Source organism: Dipodomys spectabilis, unplaced genomic scaffold, assembly GCF_019054845.1.
Source record: "Dipodomys spectabilis isolate Male_0828 unplaced genomic scaffold, ASM1905484v1 ptg000079l, whole genome shotgun sequence".
Taxonomy (NCBI): Eukaryota; Metazoa; Chordata; class Mammalia; order Rodentia; family Heteromyidae; genus Dipodomys; species Dipodomys spectabilis.
Window position 1 is genome coordinate 850437 of NW_024870756.1, and position 24717 is coordinate 875153.

At 40.9% G+C, this 24717-nt stretch overlaps 2 protein-coding genes across 2 annotated transcripts in view; both read left to right on the forward strand.

The window, feature by feature from the left end:
• The first annotated feature begins 6992 nt into the window (after positions 1-6992).
• Gkn1 (gastrokine 1) lies at positions 6993-11814 on the forward strand. Its single transcript, XM_042683108.1, has 6 exons — positions 6993-7004; positions 8583-8636; positions 8725-8862; positions 9843-9953; positions 10908-11055; positions 11717-11814. The coding sequence occupies exons 1-6, from the start codon at positions 6993-6995 to the stop codon at positions 11812-11814; spliced, it is 561 nt and encodes a 186-aa protein (XP_042539042.1).
• Positions 11815-23219: 11405 nt separating this feature from the next.
• Antxr1 (ANTXR cell adhesion molecule 1) overlaps positions 23220-24717 on the forward strand; it is a 211470-nt gene continuing 209972 nt past the window's right edge. Inside the window, exon 1 of the mRNA XM_042683107.1 lies at positions 23220-23714. Coding sequence (XP_042539041.1) covers positions 23563-23714 — 152 coding nt within the window. The 5' untranslated portion in view covers positions 23220-23562. The remainder of the gene's footprint in view (positions 23715-24717) is intronic.

Below are 24717 nucleotides of genomic sequence, written 5' to 3' on the forward strand. Positions count from 1 at the left end.
CCCTTGAATTACACTTGGGCTGGGCACCAGTGGCTCATGCCTGTAATCCTAGCTACTCAGGAGACTGAGATCTGAAGATCCTGGTTCACAGCCAGCCTGGGCAGGAAAGTCTGTGAGACTCTTATCTCCAATAAACCACTCAAAAACCAGAAGTGGAGGTATGGCTCAAATGGTAGGGCACTAGCCTTGAGCTGAGGAGCTGAGGAACAATGCTCAAGCCAGAGTTCAAGCCCCAGGACTGACAAAAAAAAAAGAAAGAAGAGAAAAGAAAAGAAAAGAAATACACTTGGGCCAATTCCTTTGGGAAACCAGTTGTCAATTGTAGGACACCCAAGCCACTTGTTCCTAGCTGATCTCACAGCTAACAATCATCATCAACAGTCATCAGGACAGTGGATTATCTTGGGCATACAGCCAATTCAATCTTTAATATGACTATAGCTAGCTCAGTTCTTGTCTTCTGCAACCACGTAGGTGACCCCAAGTCAATCCAGAGAACCGTACATATGAAATAATATAAATTGTTATTTTTTGTCATTATATTTGATGATAATGTCTTTCATAGCACAAGGTGACAACAAGCTAGCCAATGCTAATATGTCCAGTGTCCACTGAAGGACCCACATGGACAGGGAATCTGATGCTCCACAATTCTGGTGGAGCATCTGGTCTACCCTGACCTTTCAAGGACTGTCAAAGTCCTTTCATAAGTATAATGGCATTATCATCTCTGTCTCTAATGTCTTTCATTTCAATGGTGTCCATGATGTGAGAAGCACATAAGATTAACATGGCAGCGAGAAGCAGGCACACACGAGTTTAAGTTTTTTAGGGGCTGAAAAGCAATGATGGTGTTTCAAGTTCCATATGCTGGTACATTTTTCAACTTTCTTCCTTTAGGGACTCAATGATAAAAAAAAAAAGTCAGACCAGATTGACTCCCATTTTCAACTAGTACATAACCCTTTCTTTTGCCCCTATATGTGCCTGATGCCATAATAAAGACACATCTGAGAATCTGATTCCCCAGAGTTCTGCTCTGACCTTTCCTATTTTATCAACTCTGAGGCCTATGACAGATATGTGTAGCTGAAGAAAATGCCTGAGTAGTGCTGAAAAGTTTCTGGTGGATCTGGGTCCAGCTTAGCCACCCCTGAGAACCTTATCTATAATAACACGAGGAGTGCTTACAACAGTCACTCAGCATTGTAGGAAACTAAATGCAATTAATCTCTTATTAATTCATCCCTGTTTGCTTGCTTGGCATATTGGCTCTGTAAAAAGCGGTGTTATAGTAACTAAAGTGGTAATCCTGTGTTTGAATTCAAGGATCATTCAACTTTATGTAACTCAAAGGTTACAACTTTGTTTAAAGGATTTAGGTGGATGATAAATTCACAATACAAAACCTACTTCCTGGAAGTAGAGTAAAATGATGACAAAACTGAGCTTGGTGCTATAACCTTATCCAAAAAATCTAGTTCCCTGGAATTCCAGTACCAGGAGAATTTTTCACAAAGGAAACAATATCATCATATTATCTTTTAAAACTTCAGGTCCTTCCCTTCCACTGCCAGACTTAGCAACAGGTTTCCTTCGGTTTCTCATCAGTCTTAGTCATTATCCACTGCCCTTTCAATTTAGAGATTATTTACGTCTTTAATGTCAACCATTTTAAGATTATTATTCATGTCCCTTTTCTTCCTTTAAAAATCTTCATTCTCCTTCTATTTATATGTACTGTACTCTAGACCATCCGCACAGCCATCTTTCTGGGACAGGATTTGACTACAAACCTGATTCCCCTTTGGCTGTCTTTGAATTGGTATATCAGTCAGGGTTCTCCAAAGAAATGGAAATAGTAGAATGTGTACATAAAATTCTGTTATGGGCTTGTGGATCATTTGTTTAACTTAATTGAAGGGAGAGGAGAGGAGAGAAGGGGAGGAGAAGAGAAAAGAAGGAAGGAAGGGAATAGAGAAGGGAAGGGAAGAGAAAGGAAAGGAAGGGAAGGGAAGAGAAGGGAAGGGAAAGGGAAAGGGAAATGGAAAGGGAAAGGGAAAAGGAAAGGGAAAAGGAAAGGGAAAGGATGGAAAGATCCCAGGGCACATGAGGCTGGTCAATGGATTTTCCTACTATGTTTATGTGGTTTCCAGTTCCTACACTTAAAGGTAGTGTTGCCTCATCCTCCTTTCCTGTTCTTGTGGGTTTGTTATTATTGTTTTTACTTGTATATTGCTACAAACTATACGGGTTTATATACCTTCCTTTCTAAGTGCCTGATATTGCTTTGTGAAGACACTAAATCAATTATGAAAATGACAAAGTAAAGTGAGGTTGTTCTTCTAGACAAACACACATGTCCACAAGTTGAAATATTAATTTATTGGGTGGAGATTCAGGGTTTTGGAACTTATGGGTGTGGAAAATAGGAAGGAGTCAGACTTGATGACTCATCCTTGTAATCCAGTGACTCAGGAGGCAGAGATTGGAAGGATCACAGTACCAGAGCAGCCACGCAAAAAGTTAAAGAGACTCCCACCTTGATTAACACCTGAAATCTCACTCATATAGGAACCACTATCATAATCCCAGGTCCAGCCCAGGCAAAAAGAAATGACCATGCATTCATGATTTGTAAACGCCTAAAAGGGTTGGGGTATTGCTCAGAGCAGGAGAGCACTTGCCTAACTTGGATGAAGCCCTGTGTTCTAACCTCAGAACTACAAAGGGAAAGGAAGGGGAGGGGAGAAAAACAGAAAGAGAAAAGCAGAGCTCAAGACATGCTGTTGGACCAAAGAGAAAGGGCAGTTTCAAGTGGTTACTGGTGAAGATGAGATCCCTGTAATATCTCCAGCTTGATGTGAAATAAATTATATGTTCTTGATATACTAGATAATTCTGACTTAATTGTTCTCTATTTTTTTTATTGTGAAAATACTGTACAGAGGGGTTACAATTACATGGGCAAGATAGTGAGTACATTTCTTATCAAGCATTGTAGCCTCCTCCTTTGTTCCCCTTTCCCATCCCTTCCCATCCTCCCCCCCGCCCTCCCTCCCAATCCTTCCCCCCTGCCCCCCCCCTCCCCCCCCACAAAATTTGTAAAGTTCGTTTTCAACATAACGACTTGTACATCTCATTGTTGCAGTGGGTCCACCTGTATCCCTATTTAAACTACTTGTTTTTTCCCTTCCCCTCCACAAATTATGACAACATCAAATACAGTGAAAGCAGGGGTTATACCGTGGGGGAGGGACTCTATTTCTTTGTGATTAAATGAGATATTTAATATCAAAAAGTTCAATTTGAACATGATAAAAAATGTTATAAGATTGTCTCATAGACACTCATACACACACACCACACACACACACACACACACACACACACACAGATGAATATACAAACACACCATACCTGGGTCTGATGCTCCCCATGTAGGAGGGGCTCAGTCCTTTCACCTGTATATCCATGTTCTGTCCCATAGTGCTCACCAAAGGCCCAACTGCAACAGGAAGCTTGGAACAATCACGTTCCTCTGAACACTCCTCTCTATTGTTGGTATGGCGAAACTGCAAGGCACAAAAGAATGAATAAAGGCTCCAGGGTGATGCGAATTCATCATTTCATTCCTACCTGCCACATGACTTGAATGAGTTACAAGTCCTTTCAGAACCTCACCTTCTTATCCCACTTTTTTATCCAGATCATATGGTGTTTGGCCTCCCATTAGGGTCCAATACAAAATGGACCCTTTGTTGAAAGAATAGGAAAAGTTCTTCCTTTCATCCATACATTCTCGTTTTCTATCAACCTGTGATAGTTTTTAGTTGTCATTTAATATCATACTCCTTGGGCATGGACATGTTTGCAAGGAAAAGAAAAATCCCCAAAGTTATCTGGGGCCTGTCCCTAATTAACAGGTAGGTACGTGTTCAGGCTTGATGTTTCCTGTGCTACAGTATGGGCCTTGATACATTCCACTGGTCATGAATCCATACAGCCAGTACTGACTTTCAAGAAGATTTCAGAATCTTACCATGAACACTGCTTCTTTGATGTGAATCTTTCATAGCACTTTTTCTTAAGTGTGGCATAGCCTTAGCTAGAGTATAATAAATTGCTAATAATTGACTGAATTTCCATATGAAGAAATGGGCATAATGTTGCAGGCCCTGTGATCCATTGCTGAGCAGTAAAGGAAACAACTTTTCTGGCCAGGATAAGAGAAAATTGTTTGCATTCAAACCCTATGGGTCCTACAAGGAACAGCATACTGTAGAGTAAGTCTCAAATGTTATGTTTTTGCTAAGCACTTCCAGGAGCTAAACACTGGGCATATTGGTGGGAAGAGAACACAGGTACACCATGGTGGGAGCTCAATGCTCCTGAGTAGCTCTGGTGATCTAATGTCTTCACCTGAGTATGTGTTCCTCCAAAAGTCAAAAGATGGATGCATATATGTACATTTTATTTGGGAGTAGAAAAGCAATCCAGTTTACCCTGCAAAAAACAAACTGTACTCCACTGTTAGGTGAGGTTAGTTTGGCCTCTTACTCCAAAGAAACCATGGAAGTTGGGGAGGTGTAGGGACAAAGAGTCCTCACAAGTTATTGGTTCCGGATCCAGATGTGGCTCTGCCAGCTCTGATACATTGGTTCTAATCATAACAGATACTCAGTTTCCAATGAGCAATTCAGTTCTTTCCAGGCCTGAGTGTTTTATGAAGTGATCATAACTGCTTCAATGTGGATGTCATTTTAAAATAGCTCATTTAAAATTACATTTACTGCCATCTTAAATTTAAAATAATTTTAAAATAACATTTTAAATAACTTTTACTACCTTTGAGTGGTATTTAGTCCTCAGATAGGCATTTTTTTAGAAATCTTTTTCAGAACAGAAGCTCTGGCTATTTTTCATGATGATAAAAATGAATTTATTGATCATCATTCTTTTTATCTCTAATTTCATATATTCATACAAACAATGAATTTACACAGGAGGTCTTTAAACACTCACTCACGATAATATCTCTTCTGAGCATCATAGATCATCACTTGCCTCTGATGGGATCCAGAAGGTTTGGCCATACAATTGGATAGATTAATTTAACCAGCAACATAAAGCAGAATTGTATGTACATTGGAAGGCAACGGTCCCAGAAGAAATGGCAAAAAATAAAAAGTTCAATGATGCCATAAAAAAGAGCTCCCTCAACTTTGCTGTAACTTGAAAGGGATTTTTCTTCTCTATACAAACATAGCTACATAATGCCTTTTCTGGAACTAGAATCTTTCTAAACAGTTATTATAGTATTATTTCATATATTCCTATTGGTATTTTTACATATATTCTTCCTGGCCACAGACATGGACGGTTTGATGAAAGCCTGACATCCCCCAAGCACAGGGACCATCACTGCAATCTCAGCTACAGTCAAGTGAACCTTGCAAGATGCGAAGCAGATGTTTACCCAGAGGTGAAATGTTTCAGATTTCAGTCAGGGGTGGCCTGAACAATCATATAGGGACACCAGTTTCTCAGAAAAACCAAAGGCAAAGGGGCTGAGACCATCTCTGCATGAAGAGGCCCACACAAACAAATGCTAGGATGAAGGATAATGGACTAAAGACAGGAATTCCTAAGTGCCACGAAATGGAGAAGGACTTCTAGAGAAGATGAGATCGCTAAGGCATAGGTTATCATACCTGCTAGACAGCCCCTTTGTGGCCTACATAGAAGACAGAAATTTGAATAAGAGTACCAAAGAGTATGTAACTAATACTCACATGGGAATGTGTTCAGTACATAAACAATCCTTCCACTTAGAGGGGAAAATAAATGTAAAAAAGTCTGATTTCTGTGGGAAATCTCCCTCTGGATCCCTGAGCTGAGCAGGTTGCCTGGGGAAAGCATCTTGTTTGTTTCAGACAAAGGCAGGCAGGGTGTACAGTAAAATCAAGTCTTGGTGTGTGTATGTGCACTGGGAGGTAAACTAATGATAGGGGCTTCTGCATGATAGGGCCCAGCACTTACCTTTGGGCAGGGCAGACCATGTTTACCCATGGACTGATGTGGACCAACTAATCCTGATGCACTGGGGCCATGCTGTTAACCTCTCTCAGTGTATCACTACAGCCAGAGTAGGGCAGCACCTCACCAGCACACATCTAAACTAGAACAGATAAGTATCATGAACTTTGTATCCTCCAGCTTGATCATCAACTTTGTCATCAAGTTCTTCAAAAATTTTAGAAGGGACCTGAGCCCTTTCTAGTTTGAAAGTAGGTGATAAAGCATCTACACCTTCTAGGTTCTTCACTGGAGAAGACACACAATGTGTGGAACATAGCTCTTAACCATCCATCATTTACCTTGCGATGGCAAGGTAATAGTTGCAATGGCAACTAATAGTTGTAGAAGAAAGATCTGATAGTAGCTATTGGGTCTTCTAACCTGATATATGGTACAGAAAATGAGATAGAGTTGGTGAAAGAGGCTCATGATAGAAGTTCATCCCAAGCAAAACATTACAGTGCAATCATGACAGGTAAGGAAAGAAAATTGTTCCCGCATTCCTGAAGAAGCTGATAACTGGAAAGCCAGGAGTACTCACGGATTTATCTCTAGCCTTATTTGTTTTTAGGGATTATTCCTTTCCTGAATTTGTGCAGTATCAATGTACAAACCCTCACGCCCACGGCTGCAAGTTGGACAAATCATGTTGAATTTGATGTGATATCGTTGGCTTTAACAGGTGATGGGTCAGATCAACTCCATGCCAAAGGGCCTTGCTAACCAGGTAGCTCTTTTGAAGGGCTTCCTGGTATGTGAGCTGGTAGTGCAGATATGGGGGAGGAGGAGATAAGTCTTGACTCCACCTGAGCACACCTACTTTGAGTAAAGCTGGTCAAGTACAAATAGGAGAGGGCAGCCTGGCCAAGTCCATGCCATCCGCTTCCCTGCTCCACTGTACTGCTGAAGACATGAAGGTCACGGTAAGTCCACGTTTTTCATTTGAGGGGTTTACCATAAAATTGGAATATGTTAATATTCTGAGATAATGGGCTCTGCTTCTTACAAAAATATCACCATAATGGGCAACTTTGATCAATCATTCAAACTTTCTTGTCCATGGAGTCATGGCATTCATACACATCTTTACAGAGAAGGAAGACCCTGGGAATAGATACCTATCTGAGCCTCGTATACCACGCTATCTGATAAAATGACTTGCTATACCCCCTGTTTCAGCTTTCTACAAGGCAGCAGTCCCTAAGCATTAGAAAGTACCTAGCCTTTCTTCATTCTTGATTTCCTCCTTTACCCAAACCCTTCATGACCAATAAAAGACTTAGGAAACAAGTAGGGAAAAGCATATCACATTCTTTGCTGCATGGTGGGCCTCCAGGTAACAATGGTTGGCTTTGGCTTCATCCCTGCTTTCTGTGGGAAAGCATCTGACATTGGGGTTTAGTGCAGCCTCTCACCCACACTCACACAGAAACCACAGAGAATCCAGATGCACTCCTAAATTCTGTCAAATGTGCTGGAAGTACAGAGTTCCTACAACACTTTGAAAGAGGCTTGATTCAGATGAATGTTTTCATGTTTCACACATTGGTATATGATGGCAGATTCTTTTTTAATAATGGGTTGTAAATGCAAGATTGCTATGCAGAAATTAGTCTTCTTAGTAGTAGCAAGTTTGAGGGATAAAAGCAGTGAGGGCTCCACACTTGACTTAACTCCCAGCTCTACCATAAACAAGAGATAGATCATTGGCCCAGTCACTTTCCTCTGCACCTCAAACCTCACCTTGTACCATGAGTTCTCCACACCTGCTTCTACTTCTGACATTTTATAGAATAATGGAACTCTTTCTTAAACCAATAAGAAAAAATTACCAAAAAAATTTTAAAGTGATAAAAAATAATAATACTCCTAAAAGCTTGAGCCAGTGACCCAAGCCTATAATCCTAGCTACTCAGGAGACTGAGATCTGAGGATAGTGGTTCAAAGCCAACCAAGGCAGGAAAGTCTGTGAGATATTTATCTTCAGTTAAATCACAGAAAAAGCTGGAAGTGTCACTGTGGCTCAAGTGGTAGAATGCTACTCTTGAGCAAAAGGAGCTAAGGGACAGTGCCCAGGCCCAGAGTTCAAGCCTCAGGACTGGGGGGTAGGAGTGGGGGACTTCTTATAAGACAAAAGTATTCGAAATCAAAAAGGAACAGTGACTCAGATTGTTTTCAAATGTAAATTTCAAATCTTTTTATAACTAATTTTTGCTCTATGTATGTCTTCATTTAAATGTTGATTCTTCATTCATTTTCATAGATATACATTTAAATTTCTGGATCTATACATCACATTAATAAAATTACTCATAATGAATCAACAATTCTATATTAGCATTAAAACTTTCTAACCTGTTAAAGATACAAAGTCAAAGAAGAAACATAGGTCATTGACACATTGGTAGAGCAGGTAAACATTTTCCTCAGTTGGACAGAAGCAGGAAAGAGAAGTGTTGTTGGGTGGTGTAACAGCAGGACAATGTTATCTGTGATTCCAGATGATCTTGCTTGGACTGGTTGGACTCTTCATAGCTCCTGGTTTGGCTGACTACGTAAGTCTTGTTTCTTAATGCTTGTTACTAAAATGTGTTTGCAAAGACACATGGTAATGAATCATTCTTAATTTCTTATAACCTTCAGAATATCAATGTCAATGACAATGGCAATGTGGCTGGAAGTGGGCAGCAGAGAGTGAGCATCAACAATGAACACAATGTGGCCAACGTTGACAACAACAATGGATGGGATTCCTGGAACTCCATCTGGGATTATGAAAATGTAGGTGGCCAGCGTGCACTTGCTAGTCGTGGAAAATAATGCTAACATCTTTTTAAAGAAAAAAATAATGTCCCAGCTAGTCACATTTTTAAAAAAAATTCTAAATGCACATAAGAGTTATAAGTGAGGTATAAGAGTTATAAGTAAAAATAGTGGCTTTACTCACCTAATTTTATTCCCTAGATGTAGCTACAATAAATAAGGGTTGCCTAATCAGTTAAAATTCAAACCAATGAACATTTAGGTGACACTAGATTGACCAACTGGAAGACTATTAGACAAATAAGACATGTTTTGCCTTATCTACAGAAGCCAAAATAATAATGAAAGATATCTACATTATCACCACTGATAAAGCATGTTCTACCACAAAAATCAATGATTTCTATATCATCACAATTTACTAATCATAACTATCCCTTCCACTAAATGCTGTCTCACTCTGTCTTTAATTTCCTTCTAAAAAGGCAGAAATGGATATTTCATCTGCAGGACCAAAGGAAAAAGAAATAACAATAGATAGTAATTGGTTTATAAAGGAAAAAGAAAAAAACAACTAGATACTACATACAAGATGACGTGCTACCACTTAAAAAGCAAAGTTTTTTTTTTCGTTCAGTTTCATCATTGAACAGTTAGGAAATTATTCCTGTCTTAATTGCTTCCTTCAGATGTTGTAAAGATCAGAGAAGAATAAATGTGACATTACATCAATGAAACAGATATATGTTAAATAACATTCTAGAACTGAGGATAATCCATGAGTTAGATGGTTCATCTCTGCACTCAAAAAGCCTCTTCCCTACACTCACAAACATTAATAATATGTGTGATCCCAAACAGCATCAAGAACAGGCTCCTGTTCCACCTCCACATGATCCTGGCATTCCATTTCCCTCTACTGATAAGAAGGACTTCTGATCAGAAAGAACATAGACTGGGAGAACATAGACTTCCCTGTCTCCTCTTTTCTTTCACAGAGCTTTGCTGCAACCAGACTCTTTGCCAAGAAGTCATGCATTGTGCACAGAATGAACAAAGAAGTGATGCCCTCCATTCAAACTCTTGATGCACTGGTCAAGGAGAAAAAGGTAACTGTAAGTCTTCTGCTTTCTGGTGAAAGGAGGTGTGGTAATAGCTAGTAATAGTGTCTTATCTACCTGTATATTGTAATGTCAGGCACAAAGTGGGCAGAGTGGTTATTCATTGCCTGAGGGAAGGCTTCATCCACTATATCAGCTTCTGGGGTTCAATTTATCTCCAAGGGATTCAGCAGACATGTGATAACCTTGACTGTTTGAAGAGCAAAGCTCTATTTACATCAATGAATTCTCAGTAATTCTTCAAGCACATTTTTCTGCCAGAACTTACTTAGTATCAACAGATTTAGCAAATAAAAATAGAGAATATCCAGTTATTTTAGATAAACCACAGATCCATGTGAGTATTTTGTTTTGGGTATTTGGAATATTCTTACCGTAATATAATTTATTATTTAACTGAAAATCAAATGTAACTGAGTGTCTAATTTTTATCTAGTAGTCGTAATTGAAGTAGAAAGGAAAATGGAATCCATGGTGCTTTCCTTTGTAGTTTTTCCTGATTTCATAGTTGTAGAACTGACAGAGACCTTTCATAAAGTAGAAAAAGACTATATTCTTAGAAGTTGATAATCACATGGTCTAAACCAAGGCATCTAAGATAACCCAGAGAGTATAGGTTTCAGAGTAGTTATTCTCAGACTCCTGTTTGAATGAAAAAGGCTGAGAGTTCATACCATCTAACTAACTTGAGACACTTAGAAATATTGAGATATGTTATCCTGCCCATGTAATTGTAACCCCTCTGTACAGTATGTTCACAAAAATAAAATAAAATAAAATAAAGAAATATTGAGATATGGCTAGAATTTACTCTTCATCATCTTGATTATGAGAAAATTCTAGCTAAGCAAACTCTTTTGGCTTTCAACCGTTCAATCAACAAGTTGCTTACCTTGTCCTTTATTCTATCTCTTTCTCCCTTCCACATTTCTCCATACTCAGCTTCAAGGTAAAGGGCCAGGGGGACCACCTCCCAAGACCATGACCTTCTCTGTCAACCCCAACCAAGTCGATGACCTGAGCCAGTTTGGAACCAATATTGCTGGCATGTGCCAGGGAATTCCAACGTATATGGCTGAAGAGATTCCAGGTGGGTTCCTTCCCTTTCATACACCCCCAAGTTAGTACTGGTATTTAAGACCATCTTGAGCTTGTCCACAGAGGATGATCATTAAGGCTAACATTTCTAGAGCATTTACTCCATGCCAGAGACTGTCCAAAGTGTTATCAATATGCAGACTCATTTCCATTTCACAAGTCATCTACTACAGGTACTTACTTAGTCTTACTTTATGGGTGAGGAAAATGTACAGAAAGTGGTCACGAAGCCCTTAACTGGGCTAGTCCTGAGCATTTGGCTCATATTCTACATGTCAAGGGTAAATCTAGAGTGAATTTCAAGCATATTCAAAAGAAGGTAGAAGTGGCTAAATAAACGAAAAAAATCTAATAGCCCAATTACTAAATTTCTGAACACTCAAGGAGAATAGCTTACTCAATAGCTTACTAGTTGTAAGCTATTGTAACAACTTCCCAGATCTCTTTAGTGAATAATTTTACCTTGATATGTAGGAAAGCAGGTAGGTAGATAGATAGATGTGTGCAGAATATATACATACATGCATACATACATACATACATCTTGCTACCAGTACATAACTAATTTGGACATTATGTGACATTCTACTACCACCCCACAAAAAAGTTCTTGAATTGTCATTGAAATAGAATTCTTCTTTTATTTTTTTCAGGAGAAAATCTGCCTTTGTACTCGAACAAGTGCTATGATGCTAATATTTTCTGGATTCTGAACATCTCCTTCTGTCGAACAACAGAGGAACAATTTTAAAGCCACTGGATTTGGTCATCAGAGTACACTTAGTGTTAAAACATGGGTTCTAATCATTTTTAACAAGTCATTCTGAAATTTTTCTTTTGGTTGTGATTATATTTGGTCTTTACCTAAATTCAATAAATCTCTTTACATTTGGATTCCATTTATACAAACCTTCCTATGATTTGTATTGAAATGCACACACTCACAAATTCAATGTAGAGGTAGAAAGTTGTGGGGGTACATTAGGTACAACTGTCAATGTATATTCAAGATCTGGCTCTTATAAAGAGGGCCTTCAGATGTTCCAGATACTGCAAACTGCAGCCTAGAAATGCTCTGAAGGCTGAAGGCTGCTCTACCGTTGATGTAAAAGTGATGTTTCAAATCAGCAAGGACAAAAATGAAGTCAAAGCAACCTAAGCCAGAAAGTGAGGTGAACTCTAAGGATACAGAAACATCTAAAGTAGTTCAACAGTAAGGCAAATACCTGATTATCAGAGAGACTTCATCCCTCTTTAAGATATGTTTATGTTTTTCTAAATTTTTTCCAATAAGTTTTCTTTCCCTATTAGTATTATTGCTTCATATTCAGCTGCAAAATTATATTCCAGAAGGTACATGAATTTTACACCCAGAAACAAAAACTGAGTAGAAGAATTTAGGAAGTCATGAGAGTTTGTGATTTACAGTTATGCTTAAATATTTCCTTGGACTAAATGAAGAGAGTGATAAGAAATGAGAGTCCAAGATGTAATCCAGAAAATTGTTGGTACTTTTTAGAGGTGGATAGTGACACATGAACCAAAAGCAAAAATAAGCCAAGCATGGAATATGCCTGTAATCCCAGCACTCTGAAGGCCAAAGCAAAAGGATCTCAAGTTCAAAACCAGTCTTGGCTACAAAGTGAGATTCTTCCCCACAAATCCTCCCAAAACGAGAAGATAAGCTATTTCTAGACATATTATAGTAAAAACATCAGACATGAGTAGCAAGGAATTGATTTTAAATGCTGCAAAATTAAAGAAGAAGTTGTATTACAATGGAAAGAAAATCAGAATCACTGCAGACCTCTCCACACAAACCCTCAACACAAGGAGAGCCTGGAACAGTATAATCCAAGCACTGAAGATCAACAACTGCCAACCCACACTTATCCACCCAGTGAAACTGAACCCAAAACCTTCATGACAAACACACATTAAAGAAATTCATGATCACTAAACCAGCATTACAAAGAGTTCTAAAGGGAGGAATACAATCTGAAGAAACAAATTCAAAAATACACATCAGACAAAAATCACTAGAAGATCAATTTAATAAACACAAGAAGAGAGAAAAAAACAAAATACAAGAAATTAAGAATATGGAAGGAAACATGACACATCTCTATAATAAACCTAAATATTAATGGACTGAATATGGACTAAATATTAATTCTCCAATCAAAACAAGAGGAATAGCAGGTTGAATAAAAAATAAGATTCATTGTCCACATTCATTTTGTTTTTTTTAATTGATTAAGGCTTTCACTAATTATGATATATGCCTTTTAATATCTTACCTGTATGTCACATTTATAGAATAAATAAAAGATATTTATCTGATTCAAGATAGAAGAATTCAGATAGAGACATTTGCACAACATAGCATACCTTTAGATATAAAGAACCATCAAGAACATCATAAAGGCCGCCAAGCTAACTTATAATGGAATATAACCCTATTGCAAAAGAAGGAGGAGCGGGGAGGGGGGAGCAAGGGAAGGAGGAGGAGGAGGAGGAGGAAGAGGAGGAAGAAGAAGAACAAGAAGAAGGAGAAAGAGGAGAAGGAGAAGGAGAAGAGGAAGAAGAGGAAGAGGAAGAGGAAGAGGGAGAAAGAAGAAGAAAAAGAAGAAGAAGAAGAAGAAGAAGAAGAAGAAGAAGAAGAAGAAGAAGAAGAAGAAGAAGAAGAAGAAGAAGAAGAAGAAGAAGAAGAAGAAGAAGAAGAAAGAAGAAGAAGAAGAAGAAGAAGAAGAAGAAGAAGAAGAAGAAGAAGAAGAAGAAGAAGAAGAAGAAGAAGAAGAAGAAGAAGAAGAAGAAAGAAGAAGAAGAAGAAGAAGAAGAAGAAGAAGAAAGAAGAAGAAGAAGAAGCAGCAGCAGCAGCAGCAATGCTATCCCAAGCATAAGGTCTTTCTTTTCTCCACCACCACACAAAAAAAGGACAACCTAAATCAGGTAGATATTCGATTAAAATTGTTATGTTAAAAAATATTTCAAGGAAGTTCTGTCCTTTTCGCATTCTTTTCAGAAGAAAAAAGAGCCCTGGAAAAGTTTTTGTAAATTTAAGAGGACAATATTGAATACAAGTGGACACCTTCTGTAGCTGTTGAGTAATGAGATCTATTTTAACAGTTGATTAATATTTGAGAGCCTAGCAACAGCTAGACACTTGGGAAACTTTGTGGAAGTTCAAGGAATTCTTAAGAAAATTGGGTCTTGTAAGAGGAAACTAACAGGAGTCCAGGTAATACTTCTGTTTAATTCTTTTTTGCTGCTATGGGCAGAACTTCAAAAAGTGGTATTTCAGAATAGTTATAAGTACCAACCAAGAGAGAGAAACAGAGAAAATAACTGAAAATTGCACATTAGATTTAGCAACCAGGAATTCCTTGATGATTTTCATGAAAAGAACTTAATGGAGATGTGGAAGAAAAACCCATACTCCATTGGACAGGAAAGTATATTCTGCCTGAAACATGCATGTATGAAAATGTCATGACCAACTCTCATCCAATTTAATATATGTCAATAATTTTGTGTGTGTGTGTGTGTGTGCCTATCCTGGGGCTTGAACTCAGGGCCTGAGCACTGTCCCTGAACTGTTTTGCTCAAGACTAGTGCTCTTCCACTTGAGCCACAGCTCCATTTCTGGTTTGTCTGGGGTAGTATTGGAGATAAAGATCTCATGGAGTTTCTTGCCTGGCCTGGCTTTGAACCATGACCCTTCTATCTCAGCCCCCTGAGTAGTTAGTATTACAAGTGTGAGCCACAGGTGCCCGCTGCCAGGAATTTTTTTTTCTTTATGAAAAGCAATAATGGATAGAACCCACTTAAGTTTACTAACACAGAATTCCACTAAAACCAAAGTATGGAAAGTAAAAGCAACAACGACAGATCCACAAGAACTGTAAAGGAGGCTGAGAGAACGGCATCTTCAAATGTAAGACCTGGAAAAACACAGTACATTGACAGTGGGGAAAGCATGGACCATCCAAATCCCTGGGACCTCTCCATTATCCAGGGATAAAGAATGGGGCTGACATGGAAATGTGCTTTGAAGACTGTTTAAAAACAGCATCCCCAGCTGCCTCTGGACAATCACCCTTTGCCAGCCTCAGCAGAAGATTGGGTTGGTATTCACAGAAGACGTAGCACAGAGGTTTGCTGAAGGCTGTCAGTACCTTACTGAAGGTAAGGGACTTGAGGGCGTTGTGCTCAGACATTGGGTCTGATTCCTTTACTGGGATCCCAGAGTTTTGGTAGCCACACTTGTATTCTCATAGCAGGAGAACACAGAGAAAGATTTAGGCTTCACCTATGCCTTAGATTTTTATTTTGATGAAGAATAAATTTCCCTCTTCCATAACCTACACTTTGTCTCCCAATGATGGGTATTATTTGAATGAATATGTGGGAGAAAAACACTGGAATCAAAGAGCCAAACAGTACTGGTTCTTCGGTTTTTACTATGTGTTTCTGAGTAAGCCCTGTGCCTTACTGAGGCTCAGTTTCCATACAGAACCCTCATGTCTGACCAAATTCCCTTACATCATGAAGGGCAATAACAGCCTCACTGGAGAAATGCACACCTCCATCTAGCAGGTGAAGAATTTCTGGAAAAAGTAGTTATTTTATTTTAGTGATGATAGAACTGTTTAAGTTGTCTATTTCTTCCTGAGTCAGTTTTACTGTTACAATTTTTAATTTTTTAAAAAAATTAGCAAGTACAAAGCAGTTTCAATCCAACATGTCAATCGATGAATACAATGTATCTTGATCAATGATATTGCTCGTCATTCTCCCCATCTCTCCTCACCCCACCCCAAGTGACAGTTTTGTTATCTGATTGATGTAGACTTTCAAATATGTTGATATAAACTTATTCATGATGTCATTATTAACATCTTAGCATCTTTGTCATTATATATGGCTTAATCTCTTTGATTATTCCTTCTGTTGTTGGACTTGTTACTTGCCTTTCTTTCTTTCAATTTTACCTAAAGTTTGTCACATTTATGCATTTTCGTTTGTCAGCTTTATGCATTTTCAAAGAAGAAAATTTTGTGGTCAGGTGCCACATGACTATATTTCCAGCTACTCAGGAGGCAGAGATGGGAGGATCATGGTATGAGACCAACTTGGGCAAACCAAAAGTTACTTAGATCCAGTGTCAAAAACAACCCAGGTGTGGTAGGACATTCCTGTGGTTCCAGTAACTTAGGAGTTGAAGGTTAGGAGGATCACAGTCTAAGATCCCAGCCCCAGGAAAAATGTGAGACCCTACCTAAAGAATAAACAAAAGCAAAAAGGGAAGGGATGTATTGCTCAAGTAATAGAGAACCAGGAGACTCTGAGTTCAAAACCCCAATAGCAGAAAAAAGAGACAAATTTTTATTTCACTGCGCCTTAGAATGTGTTTTCTGTTTCCTTACTAGTTTTTGGAGATAGTCTATTCCCTTGTTTACTTTTTTAAATTTTCAAATGGAATAATGTATTTCCTTTTCAAAACATTTTTATCAGCCTCAATTAGTTGTAATTGATCTGTACATGTCCATACATGAATGCAATGTATCTTGATCAAACTCATACCCTGTATCACTCACTCCTTCCTCTCGCTTTTCCAAAACCAGTCTCCAAGGTTCCATGTGAGGACGGGGTGACTTCACTCTCCTGACCATGAAGGAATGGAGAATGTGGATGTGTGCAACAAACAGGGTCAGGGAAAATGGAAAATGATATTCAACATTAGATGTTTGTTATCTCTTGAATTGCAAAATCATATCAACACAAAGGATTTGGCTGACATTTTGGTTCTGCCGTCGTTTACTATAATCACAGAAAAGACTATCTACAAGATTAAAAGAAGAGAGGAAAAGTGGAGTTTGGAGAGGGCTTCTCCTTAGAGAAAATATAACACATGCTTTCAGAGAGAGAAACGATGTCTTGGGTTGTCTTAATCCTATTGTAAACTGTACATACAGCTTAGTACAATGAATATGAAGAAATGTGGGAATTTCCTAGCATAATTCTATGTTAGGAGAACATTATTAATCGAGAACTGTTAGCATGTAGAAAAGCATTCCATAAATGTCTATTGCAGGGTATTTCTGATTGCTAGATTTGGCTGATTTTCTTTCCTTGTTTTTCTTTCCCACAGTTACTGAACTGAGTACATGATTGAGAACTGTGTTTTAAGCTGACCCCATTACATACTAAGTTTGTAATGAATTCCTATCATGTTTCTATTTTAGTGTTCAGACAGCAAATTAGCCTCCTTAATCTACCATCCCAAGGTTTTCCTTCTGGCAGATCTGATTTCTAGAGGTCTTTATTTATTCTTCTGAGTATGAGTCTTTATTTATTCTTCTTTGGCTCTTAGATTGGCAATAATTCTACTGAGTGTTTCCTCCATTTCAACCTAAGATAATAATTCCACTATGGTAGAGCGGCCCTTGGTTTTCTTTAGGTGTGTAATTATTTACTCAATATTTTCTTTGGGTTAAAGTCACAATTTAAGTGACTAAATTCATGATATGAATAAAATACATTATAGACCAGTCTTCACCCACGATGAGAAATACAAAGAAGAGGAAAACAAAGCCTGAGGTTGTAACACTAAACCCGCCTTGAGATCTGTACCTTATATCAGGGGACTTAGAGACTCTCGTACATGAGTGACATAGTGTTTGGGTTTGGTTTGTTCCCTGTTACTTTGGTCCCAGAAAGAGCAAATGGTTTACATATCAGATTCCAGGGTGACTCTACTTCTTAGACTTGCATCTTGCTTGGACACACATTTATTTCACTCTATCCCAGTTCTGATTGCTCTCAAATAGTCTCTAAAGGATTTAGAGCACAAAGGCAAACTCATCAAATAAATGTATACTGTTACTAGCTATATCTCGGTTCCCAAACTTACTGTGCCCTGCTGAGCTCTGATGTCATGAGTAGGGCAAGCATCATGAGGCTCCCTTTCCCACAAGCTGAGGCAGTTTAAGTACTCTACACTAGTCTCATTGCCATATGCTCTTTCAACATCTCTTTGGAATCTCCTCATCAAAGAGTATCCCTTATTTACCCACTGAGAGACTTCTGGTATGTCTTAATTCATCCACTCCACCTCCCCCCTGCCTTCCCACCAAACATTCTATTACATCAGGCCTGCTTCTCTTGGAATTGGCATAGCAGGGTTGATGGCACATGCTGAGATTCCTCTAATAGACAGGCTAACCATAGTTGGTACCAATGCTTATACACTGCTTATATCCCATATAAGCACATGGTCTTCTAGAAAGTAAGTATCTGAAAACTGCTTGTTAAGAAGTTAATAAGTTAATGAGGAAGAATAATAAGGGGGTCTTTCCTATGGATCCCTGTGTCTCACTTACCAATAACAGAAAGAATCACTGGATATTAAATGTCTTCAGACATTTCATTAGGGTTTAACAATCTAGCATTCTTGGCTAGCAGAAACAGCATTGTTTCCAGTAGATTATTTATTGATAGTACCAAAGAGTGTTTTTTTGTTTTCTGCATGTTTCCTAGGAAACCACCAACTCCCAGTAGTTCCTGGAAGAGCTGCAGACTTCATCTTTGCAGTTTTCAAAGTTGGTAATAGGAGTATCAGTAGTTCAGGAACAGCTCTGGTTCACTAGTAGTAGAACAATCTAATGTTTCAGCGAGTGGTTATTTTAAATATGGTCTCATCTGTAGAAGAAATTCAAATGCATTTTCCCAGAATCTGCCAGTATCTATCTACTGGGTGCTACAGGAGGGCATACCTGACATATCCTATCTCATTAGAGGTGCTAAAAACCCAGGAAGGTAGTTAATAGTCATCATCTCCATTTTTCAGGTCAGAAGTTGAGGTAAGGCAAGGTCAAGTAATCGTCACAGTCTACCAGTTAGTGCTGGCAGAGCTGTGCTGTTTCTCTCAGAGCCAGATGGGAGATTATGCTATTCATCAGCAAGTCATCCTATTTGGTGCTCAAACTGTTTGTGGGAATTACTCCACCTATTTCAATAGATCTCACAGGGGGGAAAGAGGATAGGACAAAGGGAGGCAGACAAAATCAGTCACTATAACATTGTATTTAACTATGTGTCCCACAAACTCCAGTATCAATTTCTGGTACTCTGAAGCTATTTATAGTTTGTAAAAGCTCCATTGGGTGATTCCACAGTGAGCAAGTATCATTGTTTCCACCTTCACAGTACACCTCTGCACATCCCTCACACACACACACACACACACACACACACACACACACACACATTCACATGTACACATACATATATAACATGCTCTGACACATTCTCAGAATGATGGTCCCTCTGGCTTGTAACCTGGATGGTAACTATTAGCAAAAGAATTGAAGATGTCATAGACTTAGCAAGTCGGATTAGATTTTCCCTGGCTTCTTCATTCGGGGTGGGGGGGGGGTTGTCTTTCAGGATGACACTAGTCTTAAATATGCTCAGTTTGAGTAGAACTGGCTGAATTGCTCTTTTGTTTAGCTTTGTGTTTTCACTGGGATAATAAAGTCGTTTACTGAACATTTGTAATCTTTGGGCTTTTTAGGGTCCTGGACTATGTCAGCCTTCATCTGAGTTTTGAGTTTCATTGGCTTAATCTCTGCTCTAGGTGAACTGTTTGTACAGCAAGGGTTTGAGTCCTTTTAAGAACTTGGGATGAACCTTTTAAGACATGCTGTTATAAATCATGGATTATTTTCATGACTAAGTCCTTCAAAGAATATGTTTTTTAGAAGGTAGAGCTAGGATGGTGCATGGCCTTAGCTGAGCTGGGTTGTTAATCAAATTAAACAGGATCTTTCTCTGGGTTGATACTGACTCATATATAATAGGAACTACTTTTTTGTGGAAGGCTCTACATTAGTCAGAATTGGGTTTCAGCCCATTTTGAACGGGATTTATGTTTTCATTTCTCAGGGCTATTTTCCTGACTTCTACAGCTTGAGGCATTTGTTAACTACTTCTCCTCCAAAAACTCTTCCCTGTCTTGGCTCCCAAATGTGTGGTTTGTTTTCTCTTGTGTATCTTCATCCTTAGAGATATCTGTTCATAGACTGGATGTTCATAGTTTCCTTGTTCTCCACTGTCTTAAGTTTCTAATTCAAGGCACCCAACAATGCCCTACCTTCCCACTGAACCACCAGTCTGGGATCATAAAAGGGGCTTCCTTTACCAGTGTTAAAGACTATGGACACTCTTTTATTTCACTTTTTTTTTTTTTTTTTTCTGTGAGCAACTGTATTCCGGTAATGCGATGTCAAGTTCACTTTGTGGGAATATTTAGGGCACATTCCTCTACACAAAGCCCTCTAATTATAAGAGGCAACCAGAATGGATTCCTCTGGGACAGACTGAAAAGGTTAGAGTCTTGTTAAGATGTAGAGGCATTCAGCTTGCATCAATACTCTTCTTTCTAGAATTTTGGTCAAAAGGCATAAGCCACTGGAGCAGTCAAACTCTGAATCACCTCAAATACCTCCCTGCCCTGTAAGGAACCACATTTGTTGTAGAAGAGACTCTTACACCCTCTCCCTTCCCCATAAATGTATTCCACATGGTATATTCTCTCTCTCTGAAGTCTGTGCCTTGCCTATCTTTGATAATGACATCTCTAGCTTTGAAGAGCTCTTAGTAAGACATCTCTTAGTTCCATCCCAGGAGAATATTCTAACTTGCTTTTCTTGGGCAAAGAATGTGACCTAGTGGTCAAGTGCTTGCCTAGCATGCATGAGGCCCTGGGTTTGATTCCTTAGTACTACATAAAACACAAAAATAAATAAATAAAAGTATATAAAAATAATAAATTGCTTTTCTTATAAAAATTCCAGTCAGGGCTGGGAAGGTGGCTCAGTGATAGAGTGCTTGCCTGGTATGCATGAGGCCCTGGGTTCGATTCCTCAGCACCACATAAGCAGGAAAAGCTGGAAGTGACACTGTGGCTCCAGTGGTAGAGTGCTAGCCTTGAGCTGAAGCCCTCAGGGACAGCGCTCAGGCCCAGAGTTCAGGCCCCATGACCACCACCACCACCAACAACAACAAAATTCCCATTATTTAAATGCTTAAACAGCCTACAAGGCCCTGAGAGTATGAGGAAGAGAGAAGACATTCTGCACATCTCCCTGATTCCTCCTGAGCCTCTGCTCTCTTCAAGGATATGAGAGCCCTTTCCATTCCTTGTAAATCCCACAAGCATTTCTCCACAACTTTGTCCTCAAATTACTTTCCTTTCTTGACCAGCTCCCTCTGGTTTTCTGGCCCTCATTTACCCAGTTCATTTCAGTAAAGCTTTCTCTCTGTCTCTCTCTGTCTGTCTCTCTCTGTCTCTATCTCTCTCTGTGTCTCTGTCTCTGTCTCTGTCTGTCTATCTGTCTCTCTCTCTCTAATCATTCAGCAGCAATGGGAACAGAGTAAGTTATAAGCCGCCCCACCTCCCTCATCCTTGGGCTTGAAGTCTAGGCCTGGGTACTGTTCCTGAGCTTTTGTGCTCAAGGTTAGCACTGTACCACTTGAGCCACACAGCTCAACTTCCAGTGTGTGTGTGTGTGTGTGTGTGTGTGTGTGTGTGTGTGTGTGTGTGTGTGTAATCAGACATAAGAGTTTCATGGATTTTCCTGCCCCAGATCAACCTTCCCAGTAGCTATGATTACTGGCATGAGCCCCTGGCACCTGGCTCTCTCTCTGTCTCTCTCTTTTTAAATTGCCATTACTGGGGCTTGAACTCAAGAGTCTTGTACTCTTGCCTAGCTGTTTTGCTCAAAGCTGGTACTTTACCACTTGAGTCATAGCTCTACTTCTACCATTTTGCTGATTACTTGAAGATAAGAATCTCTTGGATTTATCTGTGTAGGCTGATTTGAACCTTACTCCTCAGATCTTAGCTTCCTGAATAGCTAGGGTTACTTGTGGGAGGCACCGGGCCTGGCTGAGTTTTCCATTTCTTGAGGCGACAGAAGTGAAGAAAAGGACATCTTAGACAGGAAAGGACAGTTTCACAGACAAGCAAATCTGGAACAATTTAAATACTTTTCCCCCTACAGAAATTCTCCAAGCTTTACTCTAATAATAGGCATTTATTAGTTGTCTATTATTGCCAAACAAAGGCTGACTTAGATGGAGCTGGAAGGATCAAGGGACTCTCAAGTGGAGGGGCTATGTTGATCTGAGAACTGGGGTGCGAGTGTGTGCTGAGGACTCCCAGAGTAGAAGATACAAGAAATGAGGTCAGGAGGGGTCTGACCTGGAAGGGGAGCTCAGAGGCCAAGCTAAAGAAGACTTGCCCGTTTAGAAAGGCGAACACAACACTGCCCTGCCAGCCACAAACTGCTTGAACTGTTTACACTCTTGTTAGCTGTTTATTTCCTCTGTCCTACATCAAAGATCAGAATAAAAGCCAAAGTTCACGGACTGAAAGGAAGAATTGTGTCACAGAAGCCCTAAAATGTAGAGAGATGGAGCCGATCTAGTGGGCTCAGCTCTTCCCAGCCTGAGAAACGCCACAGGCCCTGAGCTGGCTGCACGTGCTTCTTTGAAAACAACCCCTTCGTGGTCTGCACTCAAGACTACCTAAGGTCACTTGGATGATTCAGAAGACCAAGCCTTGTTTTTCCCTACTTGATGTGCACAATGGACTTGATGTTTGTAAAAAGGCCCCAGACTGGAGTCGGGAGCCACTGTGCTTAGAGGAAACGAGTTCTATCAAATATTTACAATGTCTCTATCCGCAGGGGCAGACATGGAAAACCAAGTGTAGGAAAGCTAGAGAGAATGGAGAAGGGGCCATGGGAAAGAAAGGAAAGGGAAGGTACATGACCCCCAAAGAAGGACCCAGCGTGCGTGGCGGACCTGAAAACTGCTCAGGCAAAGGAGACTGACACCCTGGATGGGGGCCAGGGGAGGGGGGCCAGATCGAGCCGCGCTCTCGCGGACCCCAAGCCGCCTTTGCCGCCTTTGGCCACCAGGTGGCACTCTTTAGATGTTCCTTTCCCCAAAAAAAAATTAAATTAAATTTAAAAAAAGAAGACGCCGACGCGGGGGGAGAGGGGAGGGAGAAAGGGCCGAGCGCGGCCCCGGCCGAGGAGCAAGTTGAAAACCCACCCCAGAAGACTTGAAATCTGGGACAAAGAGCCGTCCAGACGGAACTGCTGCCACTGCAGCCCGGGGACGCAGCCCGGGGACCGGCGGCGTGGGCCCGGCCCGCAGCAGCCCCTTTAAAGAAAGCGGAGCGACGGCCGTGGGATTCCTGAAACCTGAAACCCAGGAGCCAGCCTCGCAGCGGAAACCCCGAGGAAAACCTTGAACTCCGGCAGACAATTGCTTCCGGGAGGCTGCAGGGCAGCCAGAGGGGGACCGAGAGGACCCGCGGGAAGGGAGCCCCCCCTCGATGGCGCGTCCCTGAAGGGCCGTGGCGAGCGCGCGGCGCGTGGGCAGCAGCGGACCCCGGCGGGAGAGCGAGCGGCGCACCGCGGGCATGGCCACCGCGCAGCGGAAGGCCCTGGGCGTGGGTCTCCAGTGCCTGTCCCTGGCTGCCCTGGTGCTCCTCTGTGCGGGGCACGGGGGGCGCAGGGAGGACGGGGGACCCGCCTGCTACGGGGGATTCGACCTGTACTTCATCCTGGACAAGTAAGTGCTGCGAGTCCCCTGGGCTAGAGAAGCCGGCGAAGATGCCTCGCGCTGCGCCCCGGGCGCGCGCCCCCCGGAGCGACCCACGGTGGGGACCGCGGGGGGCGCCGCGTGCCTTTGTTGGGGGGCCGCACCTCCCACCCGGGGAGGCGACCCCGGGTTTGTTTTGGGGGAGACACAGACCTCGCTGCCTGGCTTACCGTCTGTGATCGGTTGCCTGCCAGAGGATGCTGTGGATCGTGTGTGTGTGTGTGTGTGTGTGTGTGTGTGTGTGTGTGTCTTGAGGACTTAGACGCTTGCTCTTCTAAAAGTAAGAGGCGTGGTGGGCATCTCAAAGCCGGAGGTCTCTTTTGGAAAAGGCTGGCGCCCAGAAGGCCCCCTCTATGATCTTAAGAATGCCTTGCCCCAGCGTGAAGAGGAAAAATAGAAGGCAAGAGTTCCCCGCCTTGGCCCACTCTTGAGATCTCAGCTTGATCACGGTGTGGAGCCGTCCCCGGCAGTTCGTTTCTGGATGTTTCAGAGCATCCTTGGCCTCGACCTACTCCGTGCCAGTCACCTCAAGCCAAAATGTCTCCAGGCATTGTTTGCTGAATGTTCCCAGAGAGTAAATTCTCCCTCTTCCTGCACTGGAGATCCCAGGTGTAAGGGAATTCAGGCCTGATGTCTGGTAGGCTACCAGGGGGTTGCAGGAGCCCTGGGTTTCTTAGCTCAATGCCCTGGCAGCTAGACTTCAGGATTTTGCTCAGAAGAGAGCTGAACTCGGAACCAATTAAACACTCCCCAGTTATCTGCTGAAAATCAGCTACTGCAATTTTTTTAAATTTAGAATACAATTTTAAAAGTCCCTTAGAGAAGATCCCTGCTTGTTATAACGGTGCCAGCGCTCCTCGGTGCCAAGGGGGAGAGGTTCTTGCAGTTTACGGTGGTGAGGAGATGAGTTTCACAGGCTGGAAAGTATTTGGGAGTTGGAAAAAAGAGTCCTGCAAAATAAGCTGGCCACTAG